The sequence below is a fragment of the Cinclus cinclus genome, chromosome Z (assembly GCF_963662255.1).
Source record: "Cinclus cinclus chromosome Z, bCinCin1.1, whole genome shotgun sequence".
Lineage (NCBI taxonomy): Eukaryota > Metazoa > Chordata > Aves > Passeriformes > Cinclidae > Cinclus > Cinclus cinclus.
Genome location: NC_085084.1, coordinates 46533792 through 46556015, shown reverse-complemented (window position 1 = coordinate 46556015; position 22224 = coordinate 46533792). Strand labels below are relative to the sequence as shown.

The following is a 22224-nucleotide window of genomic DNA, read 5'->3' as shown; positions in this document are numbered from 1 at the left end:
ATGAATCCTGCTGTCCTCAAGTGCTCAGCTGGAAAAAATTTGTCTTACAGATCTACAGATGAAGGAATACGTAGCCCCTAATGATCTTAATATACAAACCACTTGCTGGATCTTCTCACTAAAACTACATGGTAGGAAATGATTAAAGACAGTGGAATCTGGAATATAAAGAAAGCACAGAAACTTTGGAACTTTAAGAAAATTTACATGGCAAGAGACTAGATTTGCAAAAAAAGAAATCACAAATTTCTCAGAGAATATATATTGTTTCTAGCACATGAAACTGCAGCATTGACAGGAAGACACTTAAAAAGACTAAGATCTATGAAATACTGAATTGCAGCAAATTAAAATATGATAAAATAAAATATATTGCTTAGAAAAGGCCTCCCTGATCTCCTGCAAGTTTCTCCTGATTCACTAAAAGAAGTGCATTCCCTGCAAGAATCTGGAAGGATTTTGAGGAGTCACCAATACTACTTCTGAAGAACTAAGATGGGAATTAAGAGACTGCTCAGCAGTATGGACACAAGGTAGTAATCATTATCATTTCAACAGAGAGAGAAATAAAATATGACACATTTTCAAAGACACACATTTCTGAGTAACTACCTGTTTAAATATGTGTTTAAGGTTTCTTATACCAAAATACTTCAAAATGCTCTTTTGTTACAGGTGTTTTTGTAGGAATGCTAATTATTGGGATGATCTTGTATTGCAGCAGTATTTTCCAGGATATACAGACCTGAAACGTTACATCAGTTCCCTTGCAAAATGATATTTCTAATTCCTTATCCAGGACTAGCAAAATTTAGCAGACTAATTTAGTCTTACTTAACTTTAGAAGAAAAACCTTGTAAAGGCAACTTTCTTCTACATAATGTCGAAATATATTCTCGGAGAATAGTGCACAATGCACTCCACTGTGTACAATTAATTTGCAGATATTAACATCAAAATTTTTAAAATATCACTAAATAGAGAAAGGAGAAAATGTACACCTCTAAAAGTAAACATTTTTATTTCTGGAATTTGAATAAACATCCATATCATAATTTCTACACTCAAAAATCAACTTAAGTTCAAGGTTTTCCCTTTCTCCCAGCAGAAATCAGATATTTCTCTTCCCAACAATCTCAACCAGCTTTTCAGCTAACTCTGTTTCACCCTACTTTTAAAAATGTGCACATTTATTTCCTACACGGAAAGAAACTTTGTGATACTCCTCATTAACTTTGTTCATGATTTTATAATCAGTTCTAAATAAATTCAGCCTATTTAATCTTCTTTACCAAATACCTAGGTGCAGAGAGGAAGGGGAGAAGAATAGCCAAAATTTTGACTCATTATACAAGAAAAATATTTCAATCAGCCTCTTCTTTCTTGTAATTTTACAAGCTATGTAAAATAGGTCATAAAACTTTTACTCATAGCATCAGTTTTGGCTCTGAAGGGCACAGAACACGCACAGGCATTTTCTTTCATTCAATTCATTATCTATTAATTATTTCGATTTTAATAATAGTTAAATGCTTTTATTTACTTACTAGTTATTTTGCCATTTAGTAATGACAATAATTTCATTTAGCTTATTACATAACACTATTAATGTAATTATTGCATCACTAAAAATTTAATTATTAGTAAGTATTGCTTATTTGTATTTATTATTCTGTTACTTATAATATAATCTAATAAATTGAATACACTTAACACAGAAAACACAATTTGAACTCATAGTTTACATTAAAAATATCATAATTTTTGCTTTTGTTTTCTTAGCTGCAAGTCACTTAATTTACATGCAATCAATAGGGTATACTGACATTCAAACGACATAATTTTTACAGTACCAACAAAAGTCTGTGATCTGCATTTCAAGGTCAGTAGAAAGGTACAAATCAGACAGCACAAAGGCATGATCATACGAAAAATAGTGACAACAGCAGCACTAGGCAAATGATCTTTGAAGGTCCCTTCCAACTGCTCTATAACTCCTAGGTGAAGTACGAACTCTTGTTCGAAGCCAAACTTACCAAGCTTGTACGCACCTTAAATTATCTAACATATGTATCCAAAACTTTTCAACTGAAGTCTAAGCTGCCCAAGACTGTAACATGATCCTCACTGAACTGTAATGACCCAAACCAAAACATATCAAAATTATGTTTAGATAACACCTACCTCTCCTGACTGTTAAGTCCATTGGACTGGTTTTCTCTGAGTTCTGTTACTAATGAAACAACCAGCTGTTATATAAAATAGAATAAATAAAATAAATAAAACACATTACATTTACTGCCAATAAGCAGACATTAGTTGTATGGTTCTTTGTGTGACTGACGTACTATAAAGATTAATAACTTACTCTGTTCATCTATTTTGATTTTTTAATTTTTTTACTATTGATTTTAAATTAAAGCTCTCCAAATCACCAAACAAACTGTACTGCAAAATGTTACTTTAACACATTACACTTTATATATTTTAAAACAAAAAAAGGTATTCATTCTAGCTGTTTCCCCACAAATTAAGGCATAACTTTCAGAAGAGCATTACTAATAATTTTTACACGCTTTGTTTAATTCAAGTCAATATATTATGAAATATTATTCCCACTATTTTTACATATCTTAAATATAAAAGTTACTTTAGCTAACATTTAGGGCTCATCTCCCATATTAAATGCAGCAAATACAGTTAAAAAAACCGTTCAGAAGTTACATTCCAATACATAAAATAATAAATACAATTTTAACTTCATGAGCAAAAATAATGATAGAAGAGAGTTTTTCTTTTGTTATACTGCAACAGCAATGGGAATTTTGTTTTTATGAACATTGATTACAGTGTAGTCTAATAAAAATTTCTCATTTGTCCAGAGATCTCCCACTTCATTTTTTCCCTTAAAAGGTTGTAAAAGTAACCGAGGTAAGAAAAGATAAACAAAGTTCAGTTCATGTTCCTTATCACAATGACAGCTCCATGTATGTGCTTATAAACTGGTGATTTATTATTAACAAAATCTCAATTACACAAAATACTTACATTTTTAACCAAGTGACAATAATAATCTGCTGATGTGTAGCCCAGAGCTGATATGAATGTACTGGTTTCCGCTTCATTACTTTCCCACTTAGAAGAAGAAAGGAGATGGCACAACAAACTCTGAGAAATAAACAGAATGGCAATAAAGTTCCAGGTTACCACAAGCAGTATGGGAACAGGACAGCCATTGAACTCTGTCTGGGGTAAGGCCTTTTGATCAGCTGTGGCCATTTTACACCATGGATACAGAAGAGCAGACAGCTTCCACCAACCAAAAGGAAAATGCTGTAGCTGCTACAATCAAATGTGGGTTCACTCACATCACACAATTTCAGCAGCTGTCCAGTAGCAGTGGAGAGCATTCACATCAGAACCACAGACCTTTGCTAGGTTTCAGTTCCCTGGGAGCCATTTCAATCATCTGTAGTCTCAGTTAGTACCATGATCAAGAAGAGAAAGTGTGAAATTAACATCTACTTTTCCATTTCACTTTTTCAGGATGCTCTGGGATTCAAGGTCTGGTCTCATACAGTAATTTGCCTAACCTCCTCATTTATTTTGAGAAGATGATGATAAAAATCTTCTATTGACATTTACTTCTCTACCAATTTCACTACCAAATGCTTTACATCTCATTAAAACCTTTTAAATACATCATATGATAATCTAAGCACTCCTTTGCTGACAGATTCTAAATCAGATTAACAGATTTGATACACTGGTTCTGTAGGCGTGAACTCATGCTTTCCTAGTTCTTCAGCAGTACAGCTCTGCTGTCATTTGGACAGATGTCACATCCCAGCACCATCCCCAGCAAACTCATTACAAAAACCAAAAGTGCAAAATCTTGAGCAGGTTTTTGCACCCAGGTGTCACAGCTCAGTTGAGATAGTTCTATGTTGATTATCAAACTGCCTGCTCTGCATTTTTTACAGCTTTCATTTCTTCCTGTTCTTGACTGCTACATGTTGACATAACAACAGTTATGTTCCAGGGTTCATTTCAGGGCTTTATGTATCACTGACACTGAAAGTATAAACTTTATAAGGCACTAAGTATATAAAAGTCTTAGTAACAGAGGGTCAGGATTAGTATACAATGTAGAAGGCCTTTGTTTAAAAAACATATGATTAAAGAAAGGTTCAGACAAAACCCCTGTGACTTCCATGGGTTTAGGCTGCTTCGTTCTGTGCATTCTTACTAACAAAAAAGAGGAACCTGATGAAATATTTTTGAGACAAAAAAAATAGAAATCTCATTAACTCATTTTCTCCTTTCAGAAATTCAAGTATTGTTACATGCTTTTGTTGAATATCCCAAAGCAACTGCTTCAGAAGTCCCAGAATTAAATATATTCAATCCATGTGTTCCATGTTTGATGTGAGAGAGAAGAATCAGCAGAAGAACTCCAGAGGTCTAAGAAAAATTACTGTTATCAAAATAAATAACAAGCATTTGGGATACCTTATTTGTTGTACTTTTGGATTTTTTACTACTTTGAAGAGTTATGTTAAATGCCTAAATACAACTTTTCTTGATTGTATAACTATTTTCCTAAATAGTCCTCAATAGGAGCAACTGCTGTTCTATTGCCATCCAGAAAATTCCCAAAAAACAAATAGGACAAAAAATGCTGTGGCAAAACAGTTTCAAAGTAGTAACTCACAATCAATTTTTTTGCACTCTTAAGGAAAAGACAGAAAAGAGTGGATTTTAAAAATGCACAAACCTCTAAATGTGTCAAAAGTGAAAGCTAAAATCTATTAAAACTGTACAATTTCCCAACAGGCCTTAATTTATTGATAAAAAAATAATAATCCTTCTATATTTTTATTGTCTTTTGCAACTATTAGTAAAGTTAAATTTTCTTTTCAGAACACTATCAAGAGTAACTACAAAATAAGACAATTTGCCCAGGAGAATTAGATAAGGGACCAAATTGCAAGTCAAAAACAAAATGCAGAAGGAGTTTCAACAACAAATCTGGGATGCCACTTTCACTAGAAGTAAGGAAGAGGCTTGAAAAGTACAAAGTCTGTTGGATTGCTTAGTGACTTACAAAAAGCTTCACCAGTGACAATAAACATAAAAATCCTCTGAAAAGGATTTGACAGGCAAACATGGCAAATGACAGTTAAACAAGGGAGTGGCTTAAAACCACATATATTGTAACACTACAAAGCCCATACATCATAACACTATAAAAGTTATTATATAGTGACCCTTTCTGTAACCAGAATTTTCCTAAAGGTAAATTTCACTGAACTCTCTTTGTATACTTTTGAAAGAGTACTTTCGAAATTACTTTTCCCCCTACCCTTGCACAACAGCCAGTGCTAAGTAGGCAACAGAAGAAAAGACAAAATGACTATACATCATTAGAATATGCATACGTCCTGCAACACTTTCATGTGTTGGTTTATGGTTTGGTATTGTTTTGGGGGTTTGCTTGCTTATTTACTTGCTTAGGGTTTTTTGTTGTTTTATTTTCAATTTACTAGATCAGTTCAAGGAATTTGCAGATTTTTTTTTCTTGAAATGTACAAAATCTCTGAACAGCCAGAAGGGGGCAAGGGAAACACAGGCAATGAGATACTGTAGTCAAGATGAAAGGAGCTATTAGGTATTTATATAAGACAAATATTGTATTAAAGATGGAAAAAATTTAAAATTCAGCTCTATGTCTTATGCATTTCATTTAACTGACAGTGTTGGAGTGGAAAGCCTGAGACATCCCTACATGCAACAAAGGTATTTGTTAACAGTAAGTTAAAGCATTTGTCTATTTCAGTTTAAAAGCTTTCTTACTCTTCTAAAACATATACAGAAAGTTCTCTTTCTCCCTAGAAAAAGTAGCTTATTTACTTCTTATGTAATTTTGGTTGTAAATGATAATTCTTTTACTACTCTATATTAGCTGTCTGGAAGAGAAATTAATACTGATGCTTCACTCATACTTGACAAATGAGTTGTTAGGATAGGGAATATTTAATATCTTCATCAGTGGATGGGATTGAGTGGGACAGAAGGATTGAGTGCATTCCCAGCAGTTTCCAGATGACACCAAGATCCGTGTCAATTGATTCTCTGTGGGAAGGGATGCCATCCCGAGGTAGGAGGAGTGGGCCTGTGTGGAGCTCATGAAGTTCAACAAGTGAAAAGTCCAGCACCACGACTAGGGCAATCTCCAATATCCCTGAAAGGGATGAATGGACTGAGAGCAGTCCTGCAGAGAAGGGCTTGGGAATATCTGAAATTAACTCTTCCAGGAAGTACTATAGAGAAGTCTAAGATTTCAGATTTTCTCACATATATAGGAAGCAATATAAATATTCAAACCTTGTGACACGTTCCAGTATTACATTATCAATCCCCCCCCCCAAAAGCAGTTTGGAAAATAAAAAAACACAACATATTACAGAGACACAGTATCAATCAGTTAATTGATACTGATGACTTTTAAGGAATCATTTCAAGATCAATAGCTATGAGGTATTCCAGCACATGATGAGAAAATTGTCAGTACTAAATGCAATCCTGTATTGATGGAATCAGTCGTCTACACTACTCCAGCAATAATAATAGCTGGAGTAATCATAATCACAGTAATCATAAACATAATCACCTGTCATTCCTGGCAGTGAACCAGTTACCACTCACTGTCTAATACACTAATACCGCATCCTATAAGCCAGGGAAGTGGATCTGCAGCAGAAATACTGTGTTCAAAAGGGAAAACAACAAGTGCCTTTTATTTTTGCATTTCCAGAATCAAGATGGTGGATTTTGAAAAAAAAAAAAACCAGCAGTCAGACATACTGCAGTATCAAAAGTGACTTTTTTCTTGATTTCTACCACCACTGAGTAAGTAAGAGGGAAACCACCTTGGCTGCAATTGCAAGAGAAGAAATCCATCCCCATGGCCTAGGATTAAAGGCATACTATTCAAAATACATACAACCTGAAATTTAATTGATAATTTTTTTATAAAATTACTCACAATGACCAACTTCTTTGAACAACCAATTGACTTTATTTTACTGATACAATTTATACTGAGTAATACTGCAGACAATTAAAAATCCACTGCTGCAGAGAGATTTCTAATATCTTTAACAGGCAGATAATCCTACCAGCATTACCACAAAGACATAAGCTCATAAACTTTCTTTATCAGTGTAAGCACATTGCTTCATATAAGCACATTGCTTCATATCTACAAGATCCCATAGCATACCTCCACTACCTCCCCACTCCCACAACAAAATTCAGTATAGACTATAGGATAGGATATGATTTGCTGAGGCAAAGCAAGGGAAGAAAATAAATCATCTCCAGTCCTTAAATCTCACAGTGGTTCTTGTCCTGTGGATGGTCCAGAGCTGGGATATCAAGACAAAGAAAACAAAAGAAAAAGAGAAAAAAAGAGAAAGAAAGCCAGAGAATAAAACAGAGAAAGACAGAAAAAAGAAAGATGAGACCTGATTCATTCCCTTTTATAGTTCACCCAGTGCATGCCTCTTATGTAAACTAGACTCGTCACACAATTTTGTTCACTCATGCACAGCCAGCCCTTCTGCAGGAAGTGAGATAGGAGTGGGGAATTAAGCATGAGTCTCAAGGCAGAGCAAGAACTTGGCTCAGAACAGCACCGCCCCAGCTCCAAAATCACACCTTTCCTGTGATATTCAGATACTCAGATGTGCATCGTGATACTCATGTACTCATGATACTCAGAATGTTTGAAACAAAACATGCTTAGGTCTGATTCTCTACAGTGTCCCCTCAGTCAGTCTGCAGATGAAATCAAGTTGGGTGAGAGATTTGATCTGTTGAAGGGTAGGAAGGCTCTGCAGAAAGATCTGGACAGGCTGGATCAATGGGCTGAGAGCAGTTGATACGGTGAAGTGCTGGTCCAGCCCAGTACTGCATCCAGCCACAACAAGCCCAGACAGCACTACAGGCTGGGGCAAGAGAGGCTGGAAAGCTGCCCAGCCAAAAAGGACCTGAAGGAGTTTAGCAATGAGCCAGCTGTGCTCAGGTGGTCAGGAAGGCCTATAGCATCTTGGCCTCTATCAGCAATAGTGTGGCCAGCAGGACCAGGGCAGTGATTGTTCCTCCTGTACTCAGCCCTGGTGAGGCCACATCTTGTATGCCGTGCCCAGTTTTGGGCCACTCACTGCAAGAAAGATATTGAGGCAGTGGAGTGAGTCCAGAGTAGGGCAAAGGAGCTGGTGAAAGGTCAAGCACAGGTCCTACGAGGGGCAGCTGTGGGAGCTGGGGATGTTTAGCCTGCAGAAAAGGAGGGGAGACCTTGTTGTTCTCTACAACTCCCTGAAAGGAGCGTGTAGGCATGTGGGGGTTGGTCTCTTCTATTACAATCTCAGTAACAACTGACAGCATAAAAAGACATGGTCTCAAGTTGCACCAGGGGAGGTTTAGACTGGATATCAGGAAAAATTTCTTCACTGACAGGGCTGTCACACATTGGAATAGGCTGCCCTATTGATAGCAGCACCACCACTCCTGGAAGTGTTCAACAGCTGAGTAGATGTAGCACTAGGGGACATGGTTAGGTGGCAATATGGCAGCGCAGTGTTAACATTGGACTTGATGATCTTACAGATCTTTTCCAACCTCTGTAATTCTCAAGAGGGCTAAGCAACTAAAACACTTTTCACATAAGTTAAGCTAACTCTTTTCATACTCCTCTTTAAGTAATGAAGGCTGACTTCCATATGCTGTAAGGGATTTGTTGATTTACTCCATAACTTAGTTTGTAACAACCATGTCATGAGACACAAGACTCTATGAAACCCTGGAAATTACTTTTCTGAAGCAGAACTCGTCTCTCCCCTGATTAAAGTAACATTTAAGTCTGCCCCAGGCAGACACCAACTCAGCTAGTATCCATAAATCCAGCAAGGCAGGAGGTGCTTTAGGTGCTGATACTGTATTTACCAAGCAGGGATCCAAAAGCTCTGAACCCTTTTATCCCTTTTCTTTCTGAATTAGACAATATTTTCCTGAATACATCAATGGGGAAAAATACAGAAGCTTGAATTAAAGGCACAATTACTTCTGAAATTAGAAATCAACACATAAATAGAACTTGTTTTCCATTACAAGATGGCAAGTTTTATGTTAGTTAACTGTATTGGTGTAGCAACTGTCCTGGAATTTATGACACAGTTTCAGATATTCCACAGAAGCCAGATAAACCAATTTATTTCTGGAAACTTCTCGACACACTCTTTCCAAAATATTTATGGTTCTGAATGTCCTCAGAAGCAGATGTGAAAATCAATAGCTCCAATGCATTTTGAACACTGGAGATGGATGGTTTCACTGGGATAAACTGTTCAAACCTGACACTAATTAAGCCTTCCCAGCAATGATACTGAGCTCTTTTTTGCCGTCTTGGATGAGTCTATCAAAGCAATAGTAGAGCAGGATGAAACTGAATAATCTATTGTTTATTCTAAAGAAATACTTCTCTTAAGTATATTCTGCTTGAAGATACAAAGTGCAGTTATTTTGAGACAAGACCACTAATGACATTTTGCTGAAAATTATGATCTGTGTGAATCTGTTGGAGTAAGTACAGCATGGATACCCAAGGGGAAATTTCTGTAATCTGGTCAAGTAACAGGTTTATTTCTGACCTTTCTATCAGCTTCAACGGGAACCAGATTTCCTCAGCTCTGCTAAAAGAAAGCAGGTATAATATGAAAAACTACATCTTATTCAAAGGAAGTTTTAGAAGTAAGTGTTATTTCTTTACTTGCATTTAATCAGACTTTGGAACAAAAATTTCTTTTATGTCAATGACTTCAAGAGTCTGTACATCAGTGTTGCTCTTAGGTGCTTCCTCTATAGCCAGATGGCCCGTGGCTTTCAACACAAAAGACAAGAAGTCAAATTCTATTTCCAATCTGGCTAAAAAAAGTACTATAAAACTGTATAAACAATTACAACATTATGGATAAATCAGACAATATAATTTCCAGTCATAATTTAAAAAAACAAAGCACTACATAATAGGGGTTTTCTTTGAATGTAGGATCCTAACAGCCCAAATTACTTCTTAAATAATTTAAACAGTCCTCAGTAAGCAAGATATACACATTGCTCTGATTTGTTTTCCAAATACAAATAAATTTTTGTTTGCTAGTTTTCAGGAGCTCAAACAAAAACAAATTCCTGTGTTTTTAGTAATGTTTTCTTAAAAATCCTGCTTAAAGGCCTATGAGTTTTATTGCGTCCCATATCCTCTAGATTAAATTATTGAAAATAAAACACAAACAGACTTAAAACCTTCTTATTATGATATAAGCAGCCAGTTCTGAAGATTCATACTGGCTATATCTGTAAATGACAAAGCAGTACATTCATTTAGAGATAATTTCACCAACTGTCAATTAAATCAATTCTGGGACTGGGATGCTGACATAACACAATTCATATTATTTCCACACACCTACCCATTCATTCAAAAGTCAGTGACTTTCAATTTTGCTTCTAAGACCCTTTGCTCACTTACTCTGGGGCTCCAGGAGAAGACAGAAAAATAAGTTTTCTGCAAACCAAAATCAAAATGTAAAAGAATATAAGGTATAAAACATCATACATATTTAAATATCATCTAGTTTTTGAAGTACTATTTTACTCAAAATTATTCTATTTTCTCAACAATTTATAAAATTCTCAGTGTATCAATTAGGGAAATTACATGGCGTATATTTGTGAACAAGTTATTATAAGTATGTGACAGCATATTATGCTAAAAGAATAGTAAAATATTGTAAAAAAAAAATCTTCAAACTATTTGTAACATAACAAAAAAATTTCCAGTTTCTCCTTTGAAATTAAAAGTGATGAAAACACATTACAGACAGAAAAAATGGTATATTACATATACACATACATTTCAATTATTAGCTAGTCAACACAACTTCTCAATTTACCAAACGGAGTCTATTTCAGTACGCACACAGAGTTTTGCAAAAAAAAAACCACTTCAGTTTCAATTAATATTAAGAAAGCTTGGAATAGTCTTCAGTAATTTAGTTAATTAGGGTCAAAGTGCTTAAGTACAGGGCTAGGAGAAGTTTGCTTCCTCCATTTCCTTCTGACGTTTACTGTCAGGGAGTTTTCTTGTTTCAGCACAGTTTATGGATACATGGATCTACAGGATGGTTTTTATTAGCTAAATTCTGTGCCAGCACCCTAAACAAAACTGCTCGCCACAAGTCCATGTTTAGGATTTACTGGAGCTTCTCATTATAGTCCTTCATTTGGAATTAAAGTCTGGCATCTGCCTACAACTAAATCTCCATTGATAACCATTACAGACTAGTTGATTATAAACAAATCATTCTGCTAAACACTCCTACAGAGACAAGGATCTTGTCATTCAAGCATGTGATCAAGTTACAGAAAATCTAGAGATAAATTACTAGACTGAATTACTTACGAGCTAAAAGTAAAACAAAAAAAAACCCCAACAGGAATAATACTGTTCTTTCAGAAAATTAATATGACTTCACTGCTTTTCACACATTCCCAGACATGAAAACATAGATTTTGTGAAGTTCTCCACGCTCTACCTGATGATGACCCTTAACCCTGGTTCTGTTCCTGAAGAATTAAGAAGATTCACTTTCAGTCAGTGTTTTCAGTAAAACTGCTTTAGGTGCCCTTAAATGAAGACAATTTTTTAAACTTTGTTTCAATAACTGTAACTACAATCTTCTCTTTAAAAAGATTTTAAAATTATGGCAAAAATACACTGAAGGATCATGAAAACCTACAAGAAAAACTTAACTGAAGAAAATTTCAAAAACTCATTGAGAAAAATATGCTTTTCCTTTAGAAATTAAAGTATGCTATGAATTGTATTAATCTTGCTGATACATGTAGCTTAGTAAAAAAACTAGGCTCACATGATACCTGTTTCCTAAAGTGGATGAAAAATGTTCCATGATCCTAATTTCCAAATGAAATGTGGGAAATTATGGGGAGGAGAAGGGAAGGCTGCACTGTTTTTCCCTTACCAATTCCACCTCAGTTACCTTCTGTGACACTGGTACAGTAAAAACACGTCGCACTACAACTGCGGCTAAGACCATGAAACTTTTTAATGGATGAGTTCCAAAGCCTAAGCTCCATCTGCAAGTCACTAACAAAACCCTCAGAAATCATAAGAAAAAAGCTGAAGAACTGTTGGGCTGGCAAGCTTTGAGTCTGCTCTTGGCCTCAGACAGGAAAAGCAGTTTAAATCTCTTTCCCTTTTATCTCTCTCCTTTATCTTAAAGAAACACATACCTAGAAAGTGCTATTACTGTATGTATTAAAAAAGGGAAGACTTTAGATGCTGAAATAAAACACACATTTACACTAACTTACAAAAGGAAATTCAATAGCTCTACCAGAGTCAACCGTAAATTTTTTTCTTTTTTTTTTTTCTTAAAGCTCTCTGGTTTAACAAGCCAGTGATTTAGAATTAATTTCCTTCTTCCCTCCACAATTTTCAAAAGACAAAATGCAATCTTCCCACTGAAAAATTCCTTAAATCCACACAAAAATGATGTGGAAAAGTGGGATGAATAAGTTTAGAAAGAGTGGATGGATTGTGAGATTGTTTCACTTTTACTTTAAATCTGTGAGTTACATAATTTCGAGAAAAATTATAATCTCAAATTTCTATTTTGTCAATGAATGTATGTACATATTTTTATACTTCCAATAGGCACACATTGCAAATACTGCACCTAATTTACAACAATATTCAGGAAAAATTACTTTAATCACTTTGGGGTTGGACTTCCTAAGTATCATGCAGTTAAAAGTTTAAAGGGAGAAAACTGTCCACAACTTCTCAGCAAAAAAAATCACAAAATACACCTATAATGGTGATGCAACAACTGCTGGTCACAGCTATATCAGATTGAGCAAAATTATCTAATGCCAGTAGAATTTCTCTAAATAGAGACCTCTTTTTGTGTCTCAGTAATAAATCATTATTCTTTACTACATCCACCTGGCACGTCTAAAGTGCTCTGAGAAATGTCAGCTGGCTAGCAATTTGTGACACTTGCTGTTAAAGCTCAAGCAGCCTTGCAGGAAAGCAGAATTCTTTGTTTCTCATTTTCCTCTTTGACATACTTAGCCATTGTTTAGTTCGGCCCAGAAGCTGAGAAATCCTTTATAATCATGTTAGCTTGGCATTGTTAAAGAATTACACTGGAAGAAGAGAGGTCTGGTTTTTCCCAGCCCATTCATAATGTTATTCTGTTTTGAACCAGAAGACTACAGTAATGCTTGCACATCTGAAAACATTGCAAATTCTCTTACAACCTACCACTGTAATTATCTACAGGTGACCAGAGATGGTCCAAATCAGCTTGAAATCTGATTCTCAAAAGAGCTAGTAAGAAGACTAACTATTTAGATGCATAATCTTCAAAATGACCAAGAGCTCCCTCTGGCTAACTTTACAGAAATGAAAGAAAAACAGAAAAAAGAAAATACTGACAGTGAACTCAGTAAAACTTGAAGACAACAAGCATTAGAAATACTTTATGTGCTGTATGTGAAAAGCCACCTTCATTCTAAAATGTTTTCTATATTGAAAAGATCCAGCCCCAGTCTCTTCTTGTACAAATAAGTTTAATGTCTTCTATCACCTTCCCATTTCTTATAAATTAAAATTGTTTTAGAATACATTCTACTAGAAATCTTGAATATAAACTATACTGTCTATATACTATCAATTACTCATCTTTGATTAATCAGTCAATTATTGCAGTATTTCCCCTCACCCATACCTAACCTCACCTAAGAACCTTGGGGTCCTTAACCTTTTACAGAACTGTACATTAGCAAGTTTAAGAGGCAGACATGTCAAATTTCTAGCAAACACTACTATGAGATGTGGGTTTCCCAAGGTGTGTACACCTTAGAAGTGCACCCACTTCAACAGGATAAAGTCCTTGGTATCTGGGACACAAACAAATCACACAAAGGACAGAGAAAATAGCCTGAAAGTGCTCTTTACTCCCTTGGGATGCATTGCAAAGCAAGCCAACTTGATTCTTAAAACTAAATTTTAACTAATAATTTAAAATTTGAAAACTCTGTTATTACATTAAGAGTTCATTAAGTCATTAGGCTTTAATTAATTATGTCAGACCTTTAAAATCTGCCAATGCTTCACAGAAATATTTTGTCCTGTTTTGATCCAAAAGAAAATTCACTTTGAACTGTTAACCACTGACACTTAAGATATTTCTTTCAAGCTGATTTACATACCTAATTCCACACATAGCTAATTACAATGTAAGAAGTTATCCATTGAAACATACACTTTCATGCACAAGCACTTATAAAATTAAATTATCTGTCCTCAACTGCGGCTGATTTACATACTCCAAAAAAGGCCTGTAAATGCTGCATAACTCTTTTCATGACACCAAGTTTAGCTGCTTAAATCCATTCCATGAAACACAGATTCCAGATGACTATACATCAGACATCAAGGAGGTGAAATCAGCTTCCAAAGGAGTAAACTGGCCACAAGGTTAAAAAGCACCAGAAATTTCCCCTTAATTTTGGTTGGAGAAAAGGCATTGTGCTCATGGCTAGAAAGACAATAAAGCAATTTACAGTAACAGCAAAATCACACTGGGCATTGAATAAAAAAAAAAAAGGTGGGAGAATGAAAACAAGATGAAAAGCTTTTAAATTAAACTTAATACAGCATTTCATGAAAGGCAGAGGTTATTTCTTGCTGCAAAAACCAACAAAACATTCAGGTTTTAAAGTAATACATATTTTAATAACAAAAGCAGCAACAAAGCACAACAAACTTTTTAAAGAGCCCATAGATAGTACATTATATACTATTTAGTTCAAGCACAACTGATTTGGTAGGTAACAGCTGACAGAAGCAAGCAGCCAAAAGGAGGGGTGAAGGGAAGCTATTTTTTTTCAAAATTAAAACTCCTTAATGGTCCATGGAATGCTGTTTACTTCAACTCTGTTTTACAACCACTGCTGCATGGAGGAGGGATTGACTGAAACATTTGCAGCCTGTGGCCACCCACACGATGGGAAGCACTATGATTAAAGAGAAAGCTACGTTGTTGTATCTGCCAGCAGTCTGTTCCATGCTGTAATTATTATACTTGCTGTCTTCTTATAATCTATAGCATCTGTTGTGGCAAGACCCCAGTGTAAGCACTGTCCAACAGGAAAACCATTGAACCTGAATAGCAAGTTATTTTTAATGTGCACAAATGGTCTGAAAAATGGATACTTTAAATACTTCTCTTTTAAATTTATGAAAACATTTTTGCCTTATAGGATAGCCAGAGACACAGAGAAAGCAGATCTACCATTGAAATATTCACTTTAACCTAACTACCTAAAGATATAACCTGACATGCCACCCACTCACCCCACGTTTTTATAATGAACTAATTTCTGCTTTAGATCTTTGAAAAAAAAAACTGTGTGAATTCTAGATAAGACATGTATCTAGAGAGCACTCATATATCAGAATTCCGTCTGTCATTTTCTTGTTACATACACTGAACATTTCTGATGACCCTATGATTACAACTGCTCCCTTCCTCTATAAGAATGCTTAATGGCAATAGCAACTTTGAAAACAACAAAATAAGCCCTAAACACTAAAATAAGTAGCAGTTCTCTAAGCAGAAATTTTATTTTGAATTCTGATCTCTGCATTAGGTGGTAGAGTTCAAAACTTATACTACATGCATTCTCTTGATTTTGTTTGGTGTTTTATCACACAAAATTAAGCAGTACAACACTATTACATACAACACATAGCTGTTATTGTGCTCCTCTCTAAGAAGAGGTACAGGCAGCCTGTACGATTTCAACGATTTTGCCAGGACTTGGCTGCAGATGCTCCTGTGAAAAGCACAGATTGTCTACTGGCTGTAACTATGAGGTATTACAGTAACCAGTGTGCCACCACCTAGCAAAAAAGGGAAAAAGGATATATCACACGCAAGGCTGAATGAAAACAATCAAGGACTGAGTAAAAGCCCATTTATCTCCAAGCACTCCAGACCACTTGGAGGAAATATCTTTAGACCCTCTTACATATAAGCCGTTGATGGAAGGCAAGGGTAAATTCTATACATAGTGATTGAGGAAAACCGCTACAAAGACTCCTGAAGGACCAGTAAAAACTACAAAAAAAAAATATGAAAAGTATAAACAAGATACATTCTTTAATCACCATCAGATGTCTTTCATCTGAAGTAACACACTATGATCTCTGCAGTGATCAAAGTTCTTGATTATTTGCACAGGTTAGAGGAGGAATGACAATGCTTTTCCAAACAGACCAAAAAAGCCATAAGATCCGTAAAACCACAAGAGTGAGTCTCAGAAGGTGATTAAGTAACTTTGAACTGCTTTGGCCTCCAGGAGACTTAACATTTTCCATTTGTCTCTTGGATGCATGCCTCCTGGAACACAGACATCCCTCTCCCCACAACTGCTAGGGAAAACCAGATCCTCTGCTCCAGGCCTTCCCATCCCTCTTACACTGACATTCCCTTCTGATTATTTTGTGTTCTATCATGGTAAAATATTGCAGTGATATTATCACAAAGGTAAGAAATACAAAAAACAGCTAGTTGTTTATCTTAGTGCAAATACTACTAAAATTGTTCTCCCTTAAGAGAGGGAAATTTACAACAAAACATTTGAAAATGTTGTATGTGTAATAGAACTCTGCTAAAACCTGTGCAGTCACACAGATTCTTACTCCTTTCACTTTCTCAGTAATAAATAGCAGGTGAAGTATGTTCATAATTTTAACCCAGATAACTCTGTTCAGCTCTTAATCTCCTTCTTTCAAAGTTGTCTAGATAAGAAGGAAAAAATATGTTTCTCAGTATGTCCTCTAGCAACTCATAAGCCTTTTAATAGACATATTACCCATATATGTCATTAAAGTAGTATTCTTATCTCATAGAGACATCCTTTATTATAAATCCAACATTATTTTAATACTTCTTCCATCAGATGGTCTTGGGGCCCATTCCCCCTGTGGAATCACAATTTACAAGTGATTTAAGCTCCTCCTAACATAAAAAAGGAAACTAAAGAACAGATACTGAAGTTCACTCTAATTTGTGCACTACATATTTTCTTCACATTACCTTAAATTCCTGTCTCCTAGAAAATGTGAACTTGAAGATTTTCTACTATAAAGAATTCATTATTAAAATAATACCTTTTAGGAAAAGAAGAGATAAGCTCTTTACATTATATTTGGATTACTTTTAACTTATATCCTTTCCTAACAATTTCTAATGCTTTCCTAATCACCTGACAAAGCATGCATACAAATAAAAATAGTAGGTAATGAGTTTGAAAGATGGCAAGTATATTGGCCCCAAAATCAAATCAACATTTTTTACCTAAGAAGAGAACATTGTAATTCCCATTCTGTGCACAACCTACACAGAATCACAGAATGGTTTGGGTTGGAAGGGGACCTTGGAGATGATCTAATTCCAACCCACCCACCATGGGCAGAGGCATTTTCAAGGCATTTGGTCCTTGCCTGAGCTGCTCTGCAGCCATGCCTGTGGCTGGCCACACACCATGCTGCCCTGCAGCCTGACCCCTGGCCATGACTTCACAGCCAAACCTTGGACCTGCCTTGTCAGTGTGGGCCTGCTGTGGCACTCACTGGACTCACAGCTGACCCTGGTGATTGTCACTGGACTTGCTCTGCTCTTCTTGTGCAACTGCGTCATTTCTGTGTCAAGGCACAGCTGCACCTGCCTCCTCCTCACTTACAGATCCTGGCTGACCTTCCCCTGGAGCAGCCTATCTTCACACCAACTGCAGCAGTGGCACTGAACTACTCTCAACTGTCCCTGAAATACAATGGTCTCAATACTCAATGTCACTAGCTGTCACTAATAAGTCTTTTCAATTAGCCGCTCAATTGAATACTCTCAGATATTACATGAATTAACAGCAATTCTGTTCGGGGTCTGAATTTACCTTTGCAAATGCAATACTTAAGAGGTGAAAAGTGTTTAATTTCTGAACTTACTCTCTATTTTGGCCACAATTGATTTATTATTATTTAAGAAAAAACTTGATTTTCACCAAAAAAAAATTGCTACAAGCATTTTACTGCATGAACTGAGGTCAGTGAATGACTAGGATTTTTTACTCTTGCTTTTGTTAGGCACAAACAGAAGCATTTCCCTGTTTTAACTGACATGACTGCAGTGATACCATCTCTGTTTTTTTTTTTGCAGAGATAGTCACAAAAACTGAGGATTCTTTTTCATAAATTTTTTCGTTTTGTTTTAAAAACCCTTCAAGATCTGCACAGATTGCTTCTTGAAGAGTTTTGCACAAGAGCACACTTAACATAAGGATGGTTCAGGCCACTTGATAAAGGATATTCAGAAGACTTTGTATACAGTCCATCCACATGCATGATATTCTTAGTACAATCTGTCCTGCTCTACTCTTCTCCAAAGGAGCGTTACGCCTGTGCAAAACCCATTGTGCTTGTTTCACTTAGCACAGGAATTCTGCTTCGTTTAAAAATGACTTGGAGATTCTGACCACATTCACTTATTCTTGGATTTGGGTATAATTATTTTCCTCCAGAGTCATAAAACTCCTTGGCTCTTAGAAAATATGTTCCTGCCATCTGGTGACAAAAAGTGACTGCTGTACCCAGCCCAACTGACAGCCAAGTAAACAAATACAGCTTTACCTATGCAGAGGACTGAACTGGAACTGATTTTTCAAAGCCAAACCTGATGTTACAGAAAGCTTAATATCTGACACCAGCCAGAAATATCCTTCTTTTTGCGTTATTATCACATATTCTCTTTTTATATATTTAAAAGATTATATTTCATTGGTGTTGGGTTGCCTTTGTATACTGCCAAAAAATACACCAGCGATTCTTCAGAACAGATGGCCTTCAGGAAAGAGTCACAGAATATCTGAGTCTCTTCAGCTTTGTTCTGCACTTTGAGAACTACTCTACTGAACTGGAAGATTCTTTTGGAGTTTATTTTGGGGTTTTTTTTGGTCCACTGTCCCAACTTCTGGCAAAAGTTATTCAGTTCCATCAAGTATTTTTAGATCTGCATAACTGCATGCCCTTTCAACTCACCTTTTCTTCTGCCCTTTCTGTCAGGTTTGCTTTGGTAAGTGGCCCTGACAAAAAGTACTCTATCTTCCCATGCTTTAGCTTTGACTGACATAATCTTTTTGTTTTCTTTTGGCTCTAATTGTCTAACTGGTGCTTGATCAATACAACCAATCACAACTTTGGTCTATATCTGCTAACATCAAGCTTACCACTTATTCCAAATTCTGATTTACACTACGATCTATCAGCTGTGAGTTAGCCTTTAACTTTTTAAGAATGGGGTTTGTTGGATCCAATTCTGATGGCTCATCAACTTAGAAATGACATTAAAATCTGCATTTCCCACCCTCTCCATAGGATATAAGCCTATGTAGGATTAAAAATTGGATTAAAATTTTTGTGAATATTAAGAACATCAATAATTGTAGACCATAATAACATCGCTAAAAATACATTGTTCCAGCACTTCAAGGCTTTAACCAATCATAAATTATAGGAATATCATAAAAAAACTCCAAACATAAACAGTGCGATATGACAAAATATCAGTAGCCTGTAATTACTCAGAATCCCTTGTTTTTCACAAAAGCCTCCAGAACAGCCAACCATTAGCAACAGGAAATATGGGAACTGTTCTTGTTTCCTCTTTTATGAGGCATATTTATTTAATGATTGCTCTTAGTTTTAACTAAGAAAGGAAAACTTTCGTATCACAGAACAGCTGAAGATAAAGCAAAATAAATGTACAACAGCTAATTCTCAGTTTTTATTTTCACCCTCTGCTCTGCTCTGCTCTGGTGAGACTCCACCTGCAGTGCTGCATCCAGCTCTGGGGTCCCAGCACAGGAAGGACATGGAACTACTGGAGTGAATCCAGAGGAGGGTCACTAGGATGATTAAAGGGATGGATCACCTTCCCTGTGAGGAAAGGCTGAGAGAATTAGGATGAGCCTGGAGAACAGAAGGCTTTGGGGTGACATAACTGTAGCCTTCCAGCACCTGAAGGGAGCCTACAAGAAAGATGGAGAGACTTCTTATGAGAGCATGTGATGACAGGACAAGGGGAAACAGATTTAAACTAAAACAGAGCAGGCTCAGATTTGGTATTAAGAATAAATTCTTCACTGTGAGGGTAGTAAAGCACTGTCACAGTTTACCAGACAAGCTGAGGATGCCCCAACCCTGGAAGTTATCAAGATGGATGGAGCTCTGAGCAACCTGGTCTAGTGGGACCTTTCCAATCCAGGCCATTCGACAGAAAGTTTAACAAATTATTGGCAATCCACCATGTAATACTGCCTTTTTATCAGAACACATACAGGAAATGGCTGGGAAGGGCCACAACAACATTATCATTAGTTTAACCCCTAACAACATCTGAGTTCCATCCCTGTGCAGGCAGGGATGCATGTGGGACACCCCGGAGAGCACTCAGGGAACAGATTGCTATCTCCTGGCTCTGAGCGGTGCCAGCTCCCATGCCTGGGCTAATGCACTGAGGAAGGCTGGCTGGCTCCTAACCAGAGACCACACACAAAAGGATGCCTGATTTGTTGTACCCAGCATCCTGGGGAAAGCCCCACGCCTACAGAAAATAAATGCACGAAATCAGCAGCAGTAAAACAAAAAAGGTAACACAATAAATTCAAAAATGGGAGCAGAAAACCAAGCAATATGACAAGAGACAGACTTCAAACATTCAGAATGAATAGACTAGTTTGTCCTTAAAAAATATAAAGCATGACCATAGATAAATGAGTTACTAGGAAACTGTAATAAAGAAAAACAAAGAAGGGGAAATACAAAAAGTCCCGTGCCATTCAGAATACTACTTGTAATTTTATAACAGTGAGAGAAGGAGGAATTGAGAGAAAATGAATAGCTGCTCCTTTATGCTTCTTTTTACTCAAGCTATTTGCATGGTTAGTTTTTCATTCCCTTACTTCAGAACCAAGGTGTGAAGTGTCCACACAAACTTATTCACATAGACTTTAATGTAATAGATCCTTGGATAGAAAGCCCTAAGCACTAAAAACCCCCACAAATATCAAGAATCAGTCACTATCAAAACAAGTGAAAACATGGACAGAATTCTCCCACATCTGTGGAAAAATTATGGGCAGAAAAATTAAAAAACTCGGTTCAACAGAATGTACTGTGAATACAGCAAAGAACATAATGAAATTAATCTTCTTATTGGTGAGGATCTTGCACTGTTGCCGTAAACGTCAGGAATCTTAACACAGAATTCTCATGAGTGCAACCAACACTAGAAACTAAGAGTCAAAACAATGCCACACAACAAGGGCATCAAGGAAACTGGCTTCTAAACTTAAGACTACTATTAAAAAAAGTTCAGCCTTCCTTGGAAGCATATTTATTAGAATGTTGTGAAACTGAAAACTGTGTACGTACAAATATAAAATTAAGATACGTGTAAGTGTAAGTAACATGAAGAATGCCATCTACTGGTCTACAAAAATATACACAGTTTCTAAGTTAGTAAATAACTATCATAATAAGCAACAATGTTTTTATTGTGTTCAACTTCATTACAATGTTCTACAAACAACAGTGTCCAGTTTCCAACTTTGCCTCACATATTCAGCATACTATCCTTTAGCAAATAAAAAGACAGATATCCTACAACATCAACTTAGACCCATAAAACAGACGAAGAAAAAGACACAATTGTCTTATCTGAAGACCTTAAAAGACCTTACTTAAGACCTTACTGCAGCCTACCAGTACTTAGAGGGGGTTATAAGAAAGATGGGGATAGATATGGCCATACACAGGATACAGACTTGCTATTTGTACAGAACTACACATTTTCAGAAAGGGAAACTTGGCCAAGACAAAAAAAACATCTCTAAAAAGACAGGGTAAACCTTAGAGATCTTCCACTCCTGGGTTTATGTTAATATACGTTAAGTATATGCTGTCTTGTTACTTTGCATTTGTTTAAGGAATAGTCAAGCACTGAAAAAAAT

General features: G+C 36.1%; 1 protein-coding gene across 1 annotated transcript in view; it reads right to left on the bottom strand.

Annotated features, from left to right (window-relative positions):
- The window catches only part of FANCC (FA complementation group C), a 61394-nt gene that overhangs the window by 28477 nt on the left and 10693 nt on the right, over positions 1–22224 (bottom strand). The window contains exons 4-5 of the mRNA XM_062513356.1: positions 3049–3168; positions 2185–2249 (exon numbers count right to left, since the gene is read on the bottom strand). Coding sequence (XP_062369340.1) covers positions 2185–2249; positions 3049–3168 — 185 coding nt within the window. The remainder of the gene's footprint in view (positions 1–2184; positions 2250–3048; positions 3169–22224) is intronic.